This window comes from Bactrocera tryoni, chromosome 4 (assembly GCF_016617805.1).
Source record: "Bactrocera tryoni isolate S06 chromosome 4, CSIRO_BtryS06_freeze2, whole genome shotgun sequence".
Lineage (NCBI taxonomy): Eukaryota > Metazoa > Arthropoda > Insecta > Diptera > Tephritidae > Bactrocera > Bactrocera tryoni.
In genome coordinates this window covers 15,128,694-15,143,302 of record NC_052502.1, presented here as the reverse complement: position 1 = coordinate 15,143,302, position 14,609 = coordinate 15,128,694, and the positions used below count along the sequence as shown (strand labels likewise).

General features: G+C 37.2%; 2 protein-coding genes across 3 annotated transcripts; both read left to right on the top strand.

The window, feature by feature from the left end:
- Positions 1-1,484: 1,484 nt before the first annotated feature.
- LOC120773462 (aminoacylase-1-like) lies at positions 1,485-5,455 on the top strand. Of its 2 annotated transcripts, XM_040102363.1 has the most exons (7): positions 1,485-1,642; positions 1,812-1,934; positions 3,910-4,254; positions 4,315-4,461; positions 4,524-4,807; positions 4,899-5,032; positions 5,120-5,455. In XM_040102363.1, the coding sequence occupies exons 2-7, from the start codon at positions 1,850-1,852 to the stop codon at positions 5,331-5,333; spliced, it is 1,209 nt and encodes a 402-aa protein (XP_039958297.1). In that variant the 5' UTR covers positions 1,485-1,642; positions 1,812-1,849; the 3' UTR covers positions 5,334-5,455. The 2 variants fall into 2 exon arrangements, with proteins under 2 accessions (XP_039958297.1, XP_039958296.1); XM_040102362.1 differs by having other exon boundaries at positions 1,486-1,934.
- Positions 5,456-10,675: 5,220 nt separating this feature from the next.
- LOC120773461 (aminoacylase-1-like) lies at positions 10,676-12,489 on the top strand. Its single transcript, XM_040102361.1, has 6 exons — positions 10,676-10,923; positions 11,005-11,349; positions 11,493-11,639; positions 11,703-11,986; positions 12,048-12,181; positions 12,245-12,489. Exons 1-6 carry the CDS (start codon positions 10,827-10,829, stop codon positions 12,447-12,449), a joined length of 1,212 nt encoding a protein of 403 aa, XP_039958295.1. The 5' UTR covers positions 10,676-10,826; the 3' UTR covers positions 12,450-12,489.
- Positions 12,490-14,609: the final 2,120 nt, after the last annotated feature.

Here is a 14,609-nt window from a genome sequence, read left to right as displayed (position 1 = left end):
GGAATCTAGTACTACAGATAACCATATTTTAATTCTTAGTATGTAATATTAACAAGGAAGCTTAGCTTCAATTCATACAAACTTGAGTTATTACCTAATTAACTGCTAATTAAGTAATTAAATTATGAGATATACTTGTATTTTCGGCCAAAGATAATAAAATGATTCGTTTCGACGTCATATTCATAAATCCACTTCTCGTCACCAGTAATGATGCGTTTGATAAAAGTAGGGTCCACAACTTCCCTCATCATCGCTCTTGCGACCTCTACTCGTCATCGTTTTTGCAAAAGACTTAGATCTCTTGGTACGAATCAAGACTTAACATTCATACCCAGATCATTAACCAAAATATGTTAAGCCGATCCATAAGGGACATTGAAATCGTCTGCTAACTTTTTGATGCCAACGCCTCAATTTTCAAGGAACGTTTCTTTAACTTTTTCAAAGTTATCGTAATTAATGGAGGGGGACGGAAGACTCGCTTGAGGCAAGTTTTCGATAACTTTACGGCCTTCATAGGCTTTGGTGCCACTCAAATTCTTGTATTAGTGATAAAGTAAAGTCCCAAAAAACAACAACAACATTTTCAACGTTTCCTTACCGTGATTCCATTGGAAACCACGAATTTCAAGCAGCAAAAGGGACAAATTTCAGGCATCAAATAGTCGGTTATCATGGCGCGATAACGGTTGCCACTGACGGTTACGTTCTCACCGGCATCATTTTTGAAGAAATATGGATCAATGATTCCACCGGCCCACAAAGCACACCAAACTGTTGTTTTTTCTAGATGAAATGCCAGCTCTTGAATCTCTTCATGGATCTTAAGATCTCGTAAGGTGCGCCAAGTCGTTCCATACGTCAGTCCGAGTCGCTGCGAACGTCGCCAAATCGACTTTCCACGGTTTTCGTGTACACTCTTAGCTACGACTGGTATATTTTCTTCACTGCGTACTGGATGGGGTCTATTCAGTCGCATGTTATCCAATAATGAATGCTGGGTCCCAAGATGGTAATGCTATCGCGAATAATGCGCTCAGTAGGCCGATTATGTTGACCAGAAGTTTGAATTTCGTAATAAAGTTGAACGACTTGTAAACGTTGTTCAAGCGTAAGTCTTTCTATGATGAAATGCCAAACAATAGTGAAGGAAAATAACATGACAGCTTGACACGACTCAAGTGTGATCTGTCAAAAAAACGTTATTTAAAAATGTACCTCTATTTGGATCACCCGTTATTTACCACTATTATTGGATATTTCATCTAAATATTCGTCAACCCTCGAACAAACTTCTGGCAAGATTTCATTTATCACTTAAATCGTGCCAACCAAACAGAGAGAAACCGCAATGTGGTTGTGTAAAATCTTTTGTGGGCATCTAATATTTATACATAATACATTGTGTTACAACGTAATCTTTGCTTGATTTTTCAGTGGTCAACATTTTACCAAACCCTATAACTGCTCATAAATATTTAAACAAACTGCCACAAATGCTCAGTATTTAATGTTCTCTCCAACGGGACAAAGCAAAATAATTTGTAATTTTTATGAGTGTGAAAGTCTAATTGTGTTGGATGTGCGAATTGTATCATAAAGATAATAATACAGATAGCAATAAACTTATTGAAAAATAGTGGGAACTTGAACTTGAAGTTGCAAAGTTTTCAAAAACAAATAATATTATTATATTCACAGATAACCAGAATGTTATAACAATTATATAATCGTTACTCAATTAATTGCTAATTCTAAACAAGTGTATTGATATCATCTCGATTTTCATCTAAGCGATTTGTTTTTAGCGACTGGTGACCAATTGTTATTGTAGATTGTTGTTGAAATGAGCTCTTGGAAAGATAATAAAGAGATCGAAATATTTCGTGAATATCTGCGGATACCAAGTGTACATCCAGATATAGACTATGGTGGGTAAAAAATGAGTTGAAATGAAAGCAATTCGTTTCTTTTCTTTATACATCTGCATCTTTCCTTCACCTTTCATCTTTTTGGGATGGCCTTCAGCTCCTTCAGCGAATCTCTTCTATCGACTGAAAACGGGTTCCATTCCGATGATTGTTAACTTGTTTGCACTCTTTTTTTTTAATTCAGCTTTATCGGCATGAGTCGAGCAAGCACCATATCCATATCCTATTGTCCGAAAGGCTTATTACGTGGTTTGTCACTTGTACGAGGTATGACAATTAAGTAATGAGACTGATTCCATAAAAACCGTTTATTTGAAAATTATTCTACAACTCTGCCATCCCCTTCAAAGTAGTCCCCTTGGGCAGCTATACAGCGATTCCAGCGCGTTTTCCATGCTTCGTAACATTTCTGGAACTCTTCGACTGGGATGTCCGCGAGTACCCTCGTCACGGCCGCCTGCATGTCCGTAATCGACTCAAAATGGGTTCCTTTGACCACCGATTTTGTTTTAGGAAACAAAAAAAGTCACAGGGTGACATGTCGGGCGAATAAGGCAGCTGTTGCAACACGGCGATCCCTTTAGAGGCCAAATACTGGGACACGCAGAGGGCGGTGTGGCACGTCGCGTTATCGTGATGAAGGATCCAGTTGCGAGCGATGTTTGGGCGCACCCACAATCTTTCGAGTACTTGGCAATAGTAGACTTGTTTCACAGTTTTCCCCGGTGGAACGATTTCTTTGTGGACGATTCCACGGCTATCAAAAAAGGCAATAATCATCGTTTTCACCTTCGACTTGCTTATGCGAGCTTTTTTCGGGCGGGGTGCGCGCGGAGACAACCATTGTGAGCTTTGGAAACTCCTGGGCACGACTAAGAGCACTATCGCCATACACTCTTACAATTTTAGCGTACGTTTCCGAAGCTGTTTCGCCCAATCCGGCGCAAAATTTTATCGCGACGCGTTGCTCTTGATTTCGTTTTTCCATTTTCGTGACGAGCACTACAAACACAGGTCTACTCAACTTGACGCAGCAGGCGAACTAAACAAGCTAGAGCGATGGTACATATATCAATGGAGAGGGGAGGGATGCCGGAAAAAGAGAACGGGAATTTCAAGGTCACAGGTTTACTACAAGCGCGGCAATAAAATCAGTCTCATTACTTAATTGTCAAAAATTTGCCCAGCTCGACATTTGGCTTTTCTTTTGTACGATATATTTTCTTGAACAGAGAAAAGTACCCCGCAAATTTGGTAAATACGGTTAGGTATTCGTCGAATTGGTGAAAGAGCGTATATTTTCTTTACATAATGTTCAAGTTCAAATAAGACCCAGAACCGCTCGAGGTAATGAAAATATTGTTGCCGTTCAGGCAAGTGTTACTTAAGACCGAAATTTGACGATTTCAAGTCGTTCTCAAGAATTTTGACTGTCTCAAATCACAACCTTGCGGATTTTGAGAAAGCCATAAGTTGATCTTGACAACTTCTGATTCCAACAAGACGGGGCTACGTGCCACATAGCTCATGCAACAACCGAATTATTGCAAGAAAAGTTTGGAGATTCAGCTATTACAAGAAATTGTGATATTGAATGGTCTCCAAGAAGTTGTAACTTAACACCATTAGACTACGACTTGATTTAGTGGACAAAGTACTCAAAAAATTGGGTTCATCGAATTCGTTGTTTTATACAGAACATAATTGATCGGTTATATAGTCTAATCCAACAAATACTGTATTTTTTTTAAAGAAATAATATAACTCTTATTGAAAATACCTGTACTTGGACAATCCTCGGAATGGTACAATTAAAACTTCAAGTGTATACCTTGATAAATGTGTTGGGGACAACAATAAAACCGAACCCAGCGTCTATAAAGAACAAACCTCATATAACATTGCTGGTTATTCATATTAATACCCTACTTATTATATTGAATTATAATAGAAAAACAATTTTCATAACTTTCAGCACCCACTGTGGAGTTTCTGAAAAAACAGGCCAATGACCTAGGATTGCCAATTGCGGTGCTTCATCCCGGTAGTGTGGAGAAGCCAACTGTCGTAATTACATGGGTGGGACAACAGCCGGAACTACCGACCATTATGTTGAACTCACACATGGACGTGGTGCCAGTTTATCCCGACAAGTGGACGCATCCACCTTTTGCTGCCGAAATAGACGAGGAAGGTCGAATATTTGCACGAGGTTCACAGGACATGAAATGTGTGGGCATGCAATATCTGGCAGCCATACGAGCGCTGCGTAAAAACGGCGTGACCCTGAAACGCACAGTACATGTAACATTTCTACCAGGTTTGCAAGAAATACATACGAATTCAACTGAAATGTGTTTGAATTGTGGTTACTTTGCAGACGAAGAAATCACTGGTCCAATGGGTATGAAGGCCTTTCTACAATCTGAAGATTTTAAAAAACTAAATGTTGGCTTCTGTTTCGACGAAGGCATTGCATCAGCCGATGAAACATTTCCAGTTTTCTATGCAGAAAGAAGTCTTTGGCGTGAGCAAAACAAAATCTCAAATATTTTTTATTTTTTTTTTTGACTATTTTATTACTTTTAGATGTGCATTTTATAATTAGTGGCAATGCCGGACACGGTTCGCTGTTGCACAAAAATACTGTAGGCGAAAAGTTGAACTATATTCTGAGCAAATTGTTTGAGTTTAGACAACACGAAGTCGATCGTTTGAATAAAGATAAATCTCTGCAACTTGGCGATGTCACAACCATCAATTTAACCGTTGTAAAAGGTGGTGTACAAAGCAATGTGGTGCCACCGGTTATAGAAGCCGTTTTCGATATGCGCTTAGCGTTGAACGTAGACCACGATGTTTTTGATAGACAGGTACGAGAATAGATTTCTAAGTATATAATTAATATTTTTTATTCGAGATTAAAGCGAGCTTATCGCAATTTCTGCATTTTTTGTTGTAAAGCTCAAAGCGTGGTGCGACGAAGCTGGCGGCGGTGTGGAAATCGTATATGAGCAGAAGGAGCCGCAGGTCGCGGCTACAAAAATTGATAACTCCAATCCATACTGGTTGGCATTTGAGAAAACTATGAAAGATTTGTATGTTTTAAGGCTTTGTATTTGAGTAGTTGACTTTTGGAAAGTTATAAGTTTCGAAATGTTCTCCATTTTTTCGCCACATTTCAGAAACCTTAAAATCCAACCACTTGTGTTTCCTGCCGGCACAGATAGCTATTATATACGCGCACTGGGCTTGCCCGCCATAGGTTTTTCGCCTATAAATCATACGCCCGTGTTGTTGCATGATCACGATGAATTCCTGCAAGCGGACGTCTACTTAAAGGGCATTGAAATTTACAAAAACATTATATCGGCTGTTGCTAATGTTGAAAAATCATAAAACTGGAATTCTAATTTATATTCCATTTTTAATATTTTTCTTGAATTATTCAGTGTGAAAGTCGGTTGGCTTAACATACTAGAAAATCAGAAATTTAAAATAAATAAAATTTACAAAGCTTACAGATTAATATTTTTGGGTGGAATTGTGCAAAAACTTTGGTGATAAAATTCCATTGAAGACTGAGGACTCTACATTTATCAAACGTATCATTGCTGTTGACGAGACGGAGACTATGATGATTATGATTATGACTTCGAAATTAGCCGAAAGCGCAGCATCGAAATCCGATGAAGGTATTAAAAGCCATCTCAGCATAATCTTATTGCATGTGACTTGTATTGACTCAAAAGGCCATAATGAAGATTTGCATTATACGCAGGCTGCCTTCTATATTTCGGGATTTGGCAACATTAGTATTGCAATGTGGAAACTCGCAATTTTATCGTAAAGTTTGACATTTCTGATGGTATGCATACTCAGAATCTTTTTACGAACGACCGCTATTTGTGTTGTTTACAGTAACTTAAAATATTCTTCTCGACCAAAAATAGTATTAAATCGCAAACATTTTCGAGCGATTATTTTTTACAACTTTCAACGTAGATCAACTCATCAAGAGAGCATAGATGAACTTAATTCAATTTTTGACGATGAAGCTCCATCAAGGCCCAGTAAATATCAGCATACATTCAATATTGCATGAAAATTTTACTGTAAAAAATATTTGTTCACTTTGGTCCCTACACAATTTGTGAATTGCTTAATAAAAGGCTGGTGTCGATTGATTGTGAGAAATGTTAACGAAATACGATAGCGATGCTTCGAAACACGTCTATGACATCGTGACAGGTGTTGCAATCTGGAAACTAAATCGTGGATTTATGCGTATGAGCACGAAAGCAAACAGCAGTCGTTTGTTTGGGTGTTTCAAGATGAGCCGAATCCAGCAAAAGTTGGATGATGCGTTCAAAAGGCATGCTTTGCAGATACCTCAATCAGAGTGGCGAAAATGCTTCGAAAATTGGTTCAAACGCATGCAAAAGTTTATAGATCTTAATGGAGAATATTTTTAAAAACATTACCGCGATTTTAGGTGATTAAAATTAGATTTTGTTCTCGAAACCTGAAATATGAAATGCAACCTACGTCATACTTGACAGTTTTTTTTTGGTCAGTCCGGATTAAATTTATATATGTATATAACTTACATTCGATACCATGATAATAAGTAAACTCTTACCTATTATTATGTTGTAACATTGTACGATATGGTATGATTAATTTTTAAAATCGGTCAATATTTTCCTTTGCCTCACATAAACTTCAGCTGTCCCCTAACTTGAATTTATATTTTATATGATTATTATATGCAATAATACTGCCGTACATTACTGACATGATATTTATGATAAAACTGAAACTAATGGAACAGAAGCAAGAGAAGAGATTACAAGTGTTCTCAATGTTATCCCAATATTATTTCAAAGTTTCAACGACTTTATATGTCAATAAGAACATTCTAGTGTATGGTATATAAGGGTATACGAGTTTGTATAAGTAGTAGAGAACAATATGTGACCTGGTCTACGAAAAGGGGGCTAACGTGCGAAAACTAGTTTTCTTGGAAAAGCTGTTAAAAATAATCGTCAGTTTCTCGTTATCTCATTAATTGCTCTCCTTTTTTTTGTCGAAAAAGTATTTTAGTATTTCTAATCAAACTTCAACTAAATTTTGTTTCAATTTATAATGAACTTTAATCAACTAAATATGTACCATTTTAGTCGACCACTTTTTGCCCATTTTTCCGCTAGAGACATTATGCCATCAGTATAAAACTTTCATCAGTGTAAATCGAAATTTCGTAATTTCCAGAACGGAAGCGAGCGAACCATAGTTGCGCTACACAAACTGATACAACATCGTCTCCGTAAACTTCACAAATTTCATTGGTGGCTTGTGTAGCATTCTTTCCTTTTTTATAAAAAAAACTTTCAAAATATAGCGAATTTTTTCATTATTTTCATTAATTTTTGAATAGCTGTAACTTTTTTGCAATTTACCCGAATTTAATTTCGATTAAATGAAGCTTAAAATCGCACCTTTCCAACGCTCGTATGGTATGACACAATGTGATTGATAGCACTGGAGCTATATGACTGCAACGGCATCTATTGACAAAATACGAAAAGACTTTTTCGACTACTCACTATAATCGGTGCATATTAATGTGTGTCTTTAACATACATATACATATGTATATGTACATATTTTTTTCGTACAATGCGAAATCATACAAAGTCCAATAAAAAGAAAACCATTATTTTTACCTTAAAGGGTTACATAGGTTTACGGATTTCAAAAAATCGATTTTTTTTATTGTCTTATTAAATTCTACAACACCTCTAGAATATTGTCCTAAATTTTCAAGTTGATCCGAGAAATAGTCTCGGAGATACAGCCTTGATAACTTGTGCGCTTGAGGCTAGCTAGACTAAGTGCGCCGTCTTTAAACGCGTTTTTCTCGAAACTACTTTCTCGGCACGGTCTGCATGATAACTCATACAGTTTTTAACATTTTTTGATGCGATTATTTTTTAAATATTCGAAAATGTTTTCTCTATAGTCTGTCGAGCCGGATTTTCGATATTTTTATTAAAAAATTTTATAAACATAATTAAATTGTGACATTTATGGTAAAACGCATACTTTTTTTCTAAATTCCGTAAATTGGGAAATTTTTCGAAATTAAAAAATTCTGCTCGACAGACTATAACTACAACTTCATTTTATAAGCATTTTTTTTTATTTTTACAAATCCATCGACATTTCAAGGATAAATGATGCTGACGATGCAACTTTTTTTTCATTGTACTCTGGATCACGTGATATTTTATGTACTAATTTTTGTAAAGAAAAATTAAAATACATTTTTTTATAAACTTTAAGTACCAATAAACATTGTATAAAATTTCTTTATATTTATTTCTATTGTTATCCCTTCTGAAAACAGTTTTTCTTTCAGCGCATTTTTGGTGGTGGACGTATGTAACCCCTTAAATTTATGCTGTATTTAACATAGTTCTAAGTATCCGATTTTGATCAAATATGCTTCGCTTTACTCGATGACTTAATGCCATTTTGAAGGTAATATCATAATGTCATAAGAATATTGGCTACACCGGAACTTATAATGATCACTAGATGTCGGGTTCGGATAATAGAGTGGCTCCATAAAAACCTCTAACCAGGCTCCCGAAGCTTCTGGCAAGAACTGGTATCCTTCTGTTGGAACACAATTCCAAAGCTGGTCGCTTCTGGACTACTGCTTACTTGAGACAGTTCAATAGTTAACAATAGAGGTCTGAATTAAGGGAATATAGGGAATTTCTAAAGTCTTCTCGCATTTTTTATTAAAAAAAAAAATTATTAAAAATTCATTCAGTTATAAAAAATGAGAGAAAATTTTTGGTAATAAAAGGAATCAAAAAACTCTCAAAATTCTTTGGGAAGACCCTTAAAACTTGTTCCACGCTCTAAATGTTCAATACTTTTTTAAAGTTTTAAATTCCAAATGAAAAAATATAATTTTATTGGTAACATAACTTTACCAAGCATTTTTTACTATCTAAAAATAGGTTATAACTGTATTATTTATATGGTATATGCAAATGCAGTAAATGCATTCAATTAAGTCTAAATAAACACTTTTAACGATCACTGGATTCAAGTTTAATTGTATAATTACTGTTTATGATAATATGATGATGGTGATAAGGTTCATAGATAGAAAAGATACTGAAAGCTTATAACACACCCGTTATATTGACTGAGCTAGGTATATGCAAATCATTCCTTATCAATTGTTAAGTATTATATTACGTCTGAAGAAATGCAATTCGAAAGTGATAGCGCTGACCTGTTATAACTATATGTATCGATACATATTTATTATCGAAAAGCTAATTATACCATGAACAGTATATTAAGTTTGCCACGAATTTTGTAACCCCGAAAGAAATGTCAAAGACCTTATATCTACATACACGTATAAGGTAAATGATCAGCTTGGTCGTCATCAAAAGGGGGGTTTCTCTTCCGAAGCTATTGGTTCCTTTTTAATTGGGGGCGCTTTTTACGTGGCGAGGGATGTTTCCCCTTTTCACTTTAGCTCGCCTTCAAACGGCTGTTCTTTGGCTACCCAGAGCATACTTGGTCTAAGACCTGAAGTCGTGAGATGCTTGAGCCAAATGTAAAAGAATCGTTTTTGACCACTTCCAAGTGAATGGGAATCAAAAAACTTTCCTCACTTACCTGAACTTCTACTCCTGACTTCATTCTCCAATAATACTCGAAGATTCGACAAAAAGATGCGGCGACTAACAGAAGGTTTCAAGACCGGAGCATACTCATTAAAATAATAGCATCAGGAGATGGCGCACCTGATTCCCAAAATCGATGACGAGGGAGCAGACGTTCTATTGCCCGACCATGAAGAAGTTCGAATAGCGATTAACCGTCTGAAGAATAATAAAGCGACGGAGTTGATGGATTGCCGGCCGAGCTATTCAAACACGGCGGCGAAGAACTGAAAGGAACATGCATCAGCTTCTTTGTAAAATATGGTCGGACGAGAGCATGCCCAACGATTGGAATTTAAGGTGCTTTGCCCAATCCACAAAAAGAGAAATGCCATAATCTGCGCCAACTACCGTGGGATAATCCTACTCAACAGCGCATATTAGGTTCTTTCGAGCGTATTGAATTTTATCAGTGGGGTTTTAGGCCAGGAAAATCAACAACTGACCAGATATTCACCATGCGCCAAATCTGGGAAAAGACCAGTGAAAAGAGGATCGGCACACATCACCTTTTCGTCGATTTCAAAGCTACTTTTAATAGCACGAAAAGGAGCTTCCTTTAAGCCACTATGTTTGAATTAGGTATCCCCGCAAAACTAAAGCGGCTGTGTAAACTAACGTTGGGCGATACCAAAAGCTCCGTCAGGATCGGGAAGGAGCTCTCCGAGCCGTTCGATACCAAACGAGGTTTCAGCCAAGGCGGCTCCTATTCATGCTACTTCTTCAATCTACTGCTGGTGAAAATAATTCCGTCACTCTGATCTATCTTCCCCGAAATTATCGGAGAAATAATTTATGATGTTTCAATGATAACCATATCTTGTTTCCAACCAAATCTGTACATTTTGTATTAAACGATATTGTTATCGATATTTATCGAAAACCGATAAATCAGAGGCATTTCTGCTAAATATATACTACCTACTTCCTTTGCCGTTCACATTGATAATGAGAAGTTCGGCGAGATAACAAACAGTTCAATAGGTACTTACTCAGCAGGTGGTCTCCCTGAAGTGCAAGTGGGCATAATAAGAGTTAATAACAAAAATATTACGCAAACTTTAACAAAAAACAGTTTTCATAAAACCGATTACAGCTTAAGATCTAAATTAATTTTCATTAATTCATATTTATGGTTGAAAATATGAGCGACTGGGAGAACAATAAGGAGATACAGTTGTTTCGCGAATATTTGCGGATACCCAGCGTTCATCCAAATGTAGATTACAGTACGTTAAATATATAATATATATTGTTAAAAAGTAAAGTTACTTATAATTTATTTATTTTTTTTTTTGCATAATAAATAGCACCCTGTGTGGACTTTTTGAAAAAGCAAGCCAAACATTTGGGTCTACCTGTACAAATATGCTACCCAGGCGGCCCTACCAAGCCCATAGTAATTATGACATGGCTGGGCAAACAACCTGAACTACCAACAATTATGCTCAATTCGCATATGGATGTGGTACCGGTTCATCCAGAAAACTGGACGCATCCACCTTTTGCTGCCGAGATAGACGAGCAAGGTCGCATATTTGCGCGTGGATCACAGGATATAAAATGTTTGGGCATGCAGTACTTGGCAGCTATACGAGCGCTTAAAAGGAAAGGCGCGACATTCAAGCGAACTATGCATGTCACCTTTGTGCCCGGTAAGCGGTCTGTTGTGGGATTCTTGTTATTTTAGCATCAAAATTATATGATAATTCGATTTGGAATGGAAAATATTCAGTAATTGTATGTAAGAAAATATGGACCAACGTGCTTGAACTATTTAAATTTGCAAATATTTTAGATGAGGAAATAAGTGGAATTCTGGGCATGAAATGTTTCGTACACACCGAAGATTTTCGAAAACTGAATGTCGGTTTTTGTTTGGACGAAGGCGTAGTGAATGTAAACGATGAATATGCCGTATATTATGCGCAAAAGACTATTTGGTGTAGGTACAAAAACAAAAGGCTGGAAAAAATATAATATTATCATTTATTAACTTTATGTCTAGATGTTAATTTCACTATAAGTGGCACAACGGGACATGGATCCTTGTTGCATAAAAATACAGCAGCTGAAAAATTCCAATATATTCTCGGTAAAATGTTGGAGCTAAGAAAAAAAGCGGAAAATCTGTTAAACAGCGATCCCTCGCTAGATCTGGGTAATGTGAGCACTGTTAATTTGACAGTAGTGAAAGGTGGCCTGCAGAACAATGTCATACCACCTGTGATTGAGGCAACTTTCGATCTACGCTTGGGTATCGAAGAAGATCTTGAAGCGCTACAAAAGCAGGTTAGCCAAATGGTTGCTTTTAATTTTGATGAATTTTTAATATTTTTTTTGTTAATTGTAGCTCGAAGCTTGGTGTGAAGAAGCTGGCGGCGATATAACGATCAAGTTCCCTACTCAAGACAAAAAAACTCCGCCCACGGTTATAGATGAAACCAATCTTTATTGGGTTGCTATGCAAAATGCGTTGGAAAAACTGTAGGTTCAGGTGTTCCCAAACTTCTTATTTTTTACTAGCAATTTATTTAAAAATTTTTTCAGTGGGTTGAAAGTGCGTACCGCAGTGCTGCCCGGTGTCACAGACGGTCGATACGTGCGTCAAATGAATATACCAACTTTGTGTTTCTGTCCGATGGCGAATACGCCGATTCTACTGCACGCTCATGATGAGTATTTGCAGGCTGACATATTTTTGAAGGGCATAGAAATATTCGAAAATGTATTGCCGGCCATTGCTAATGCTTAAACTAAATCTAATAAAGGTATAAAAAATATTTTCAACAAAATGTTGCCTTTTAAAATAAATGTAAAGAGTTGTAAAGAAGGCGGTGGTACTAAATAGCAATTATTTTCACAAATCATAAGCAATTGCAGTCTAGAATATATTTTTGATTCTAACTGTATCGAGAGTTTTTACGATATCTAACATTCCGATCGTTTTATACGTTATAAGACATTCAGAGGCGAGACGAAGACTATTACTTGGCATATGGGCACTATGAAAAGGTGTTGACTTATTTCGCTCATATTTGTTCTCAACCCATTATTTGCACAAATAAAGATTTGTATCCAACTTTAATAATATTTAAGTAACCCCATAAAGGTTTTTTAAACGAGTGGTTTTCAATGAGGTCATACTTTTTTCGAAGTTTGTATTTTGGACAGCTATCACATGATTTATACTCAGTTTGCTTTGCCATTTCATAATGAACAGGGTGTGCCCAGATATCGCTCGTAACTGGATCCTTCATCACGACAACGCGCCGTACCACACCGCCCTCAGCGTGTCCCAGTATTTGGCCTCTAAAAGGATCGCCGTGTTGCAACAGCCGCCTTATTCGCCCGACATGTCACCCTGTGACTTTTTTGTTTCCTAAAACAAAATCAGTGGTCAAAAGGAACCCATTTTGAGTCGATTACGGATATCCAGGCGGCCGTGACGAGGGTACTCGCAGACATCCCAGTCGAAGCGTTCCAGAAATGTTACGAAGCATGGAAAACGCGCTGGAATCGCTGTGTAGCTGCCCAAGGGGACTACTTTCAAGGGGATGGTAGAGTTGTAGAATAATTTTCAAATATACGGTTTTTATGGAATCAGTCTCATTATTTAATTGTCATACCTCGTAATAGCCCAGTAGACTCCAGCCACCATAGCGCGCAAAAATTGGAAGATTTTGCGGAAGGATCTTGGATTGCGGGCTTACGAAATTCAGCATGTGTAAGAATTAAAGCCGAACGACCATCAACCGCATCTCACGTTCGGTAAATGATCCCAAGACGCGATGGCTCCACATCCAGATTTACACAAGAAGATTTTGTTTAACGATAAAGCTCAGATTTGGTTGAATGGGGGGTACGTTAATAAATAAAACTGCGGCATTTTGAGAGATGGTAATCCACAAGCCATTGCTGGACGATATTACATCCTTAAAAAGTTCACTGTTTGGTGTGATCTATGGGCAGAGGGATATTTGTTCCTTATTTTTTCGAAAATAAAGTCGGCCATAATGTTATAGTCATTGGGGAACGCTACACAGCTATGATTAATGTCCTCTCCGTCTCTGAATTAGTGGATGTTGATGTGGAAGACCTTTGAATCTAACAAGCTGGCGCTGCACGATGTTTAGCCAACGAAAAAATCATTTTATTGAAGGAAATGTCGTCTCGCTGGGCTATTTTTTGCGGTGTTATGTGAAGTCGCTTGTCTACGCAGATAAGCCCGTGACAATTGACGCTTTGAAAAATAGTACTCGGCGCATTATTGCTAACTTAGGACCCAAATATCTGGAAAAAATAATTGAAAATTGAGGCTCGAATAATTGTCTCTAGTAGTAGATTGAAGAAGTCGCGGGATAGGAGGTCGCCTTGTCTGAAACCTCGTCTGGTATCGAAAGGCTGGGAGAGGTCCTTCCCGATCCTGACGGAGCTTTTGGTATTGCTCTACGTCTACATAGACGTAGTATTTTTGCGGGGATCTCATCTGAGACTGTTGTGTTCTTTTCATTGGGGGTGTGTTTTTTACATGGAGGGTATCAAACACAGCGCACAACACTGGCGAGGGATGTTTCGCCTTCTCACTTTACATTCAAACGGATGTTCTTTGGCTAACCAGAGGATACTTGGTCTAAGACCGAAAGTTATGAACTGCTTGAGCCATATGTAAAAGAATCTTTTCTGGCCACTTACAAGTGAATGGAGGTCAGAGAACTTGCGTGAACTTCTACATAGTTCCCCAGGTGATGATTCTGGGCACAGTATTTAATTTTCAGTCGGTCTTTGTAAAAGATGGGTCAGTTCGGGTCAAATATGATCACATGATATAAACCGATCTTCTTTAAAAGGCAATTTTATAAAGACTGGTATTGAAATATATATTAAAAAATTAATTTATTTATCTCTTCGATGA

Excerpts from the sequence above, each read along its gene's own strand:
- LOC120773462 (XM_040102363.1), top strand. The coding sequence starts at position 1,850 with ATGAGCTCTTGGAAAGATAATAAAGAGATCGAAATATTTCGTGAATAT. Across the intron at positions 4,462-4,523 it reads TGCAGAAAGAAGTCTTTGGC|ATGTGCATTTTATAATTAGT; the intron begins GTGAGCAAAACA and ends TATTACTTTTAG. Across the intron at positions 4,808-4,898 it reads ACGATGTTTTTGATAGACAG|CTCAAAGCGTGGTGCGACGA; the intron begins GTACGAGAATAG and ends TTTGTTGTAAAG.
- LOC120773461 (XM_040102361.1), top strand. The coding sequence starts at position 10,827 with ATGGTTGAAAATATGAGCGACTGGGAGAACAATAAGGAGATACAGTTG. Across the intron at positions 11,987-12,047 it reads TTGAAGCGCTACAAAAGCAG|CTCGAAGCTTGGTGTGAAGA; the intron begins GTTAGCCAAATG and ends TGTTAATTGTAG. Across the intron at positions 12,182-12,244 it reads CAAAATGCGTTGGAAAAACT|TGGGTTGAAAGTGCGTACCG; the intron begins GTAGGTTCAGGT and ends AAATTTTTTCAG.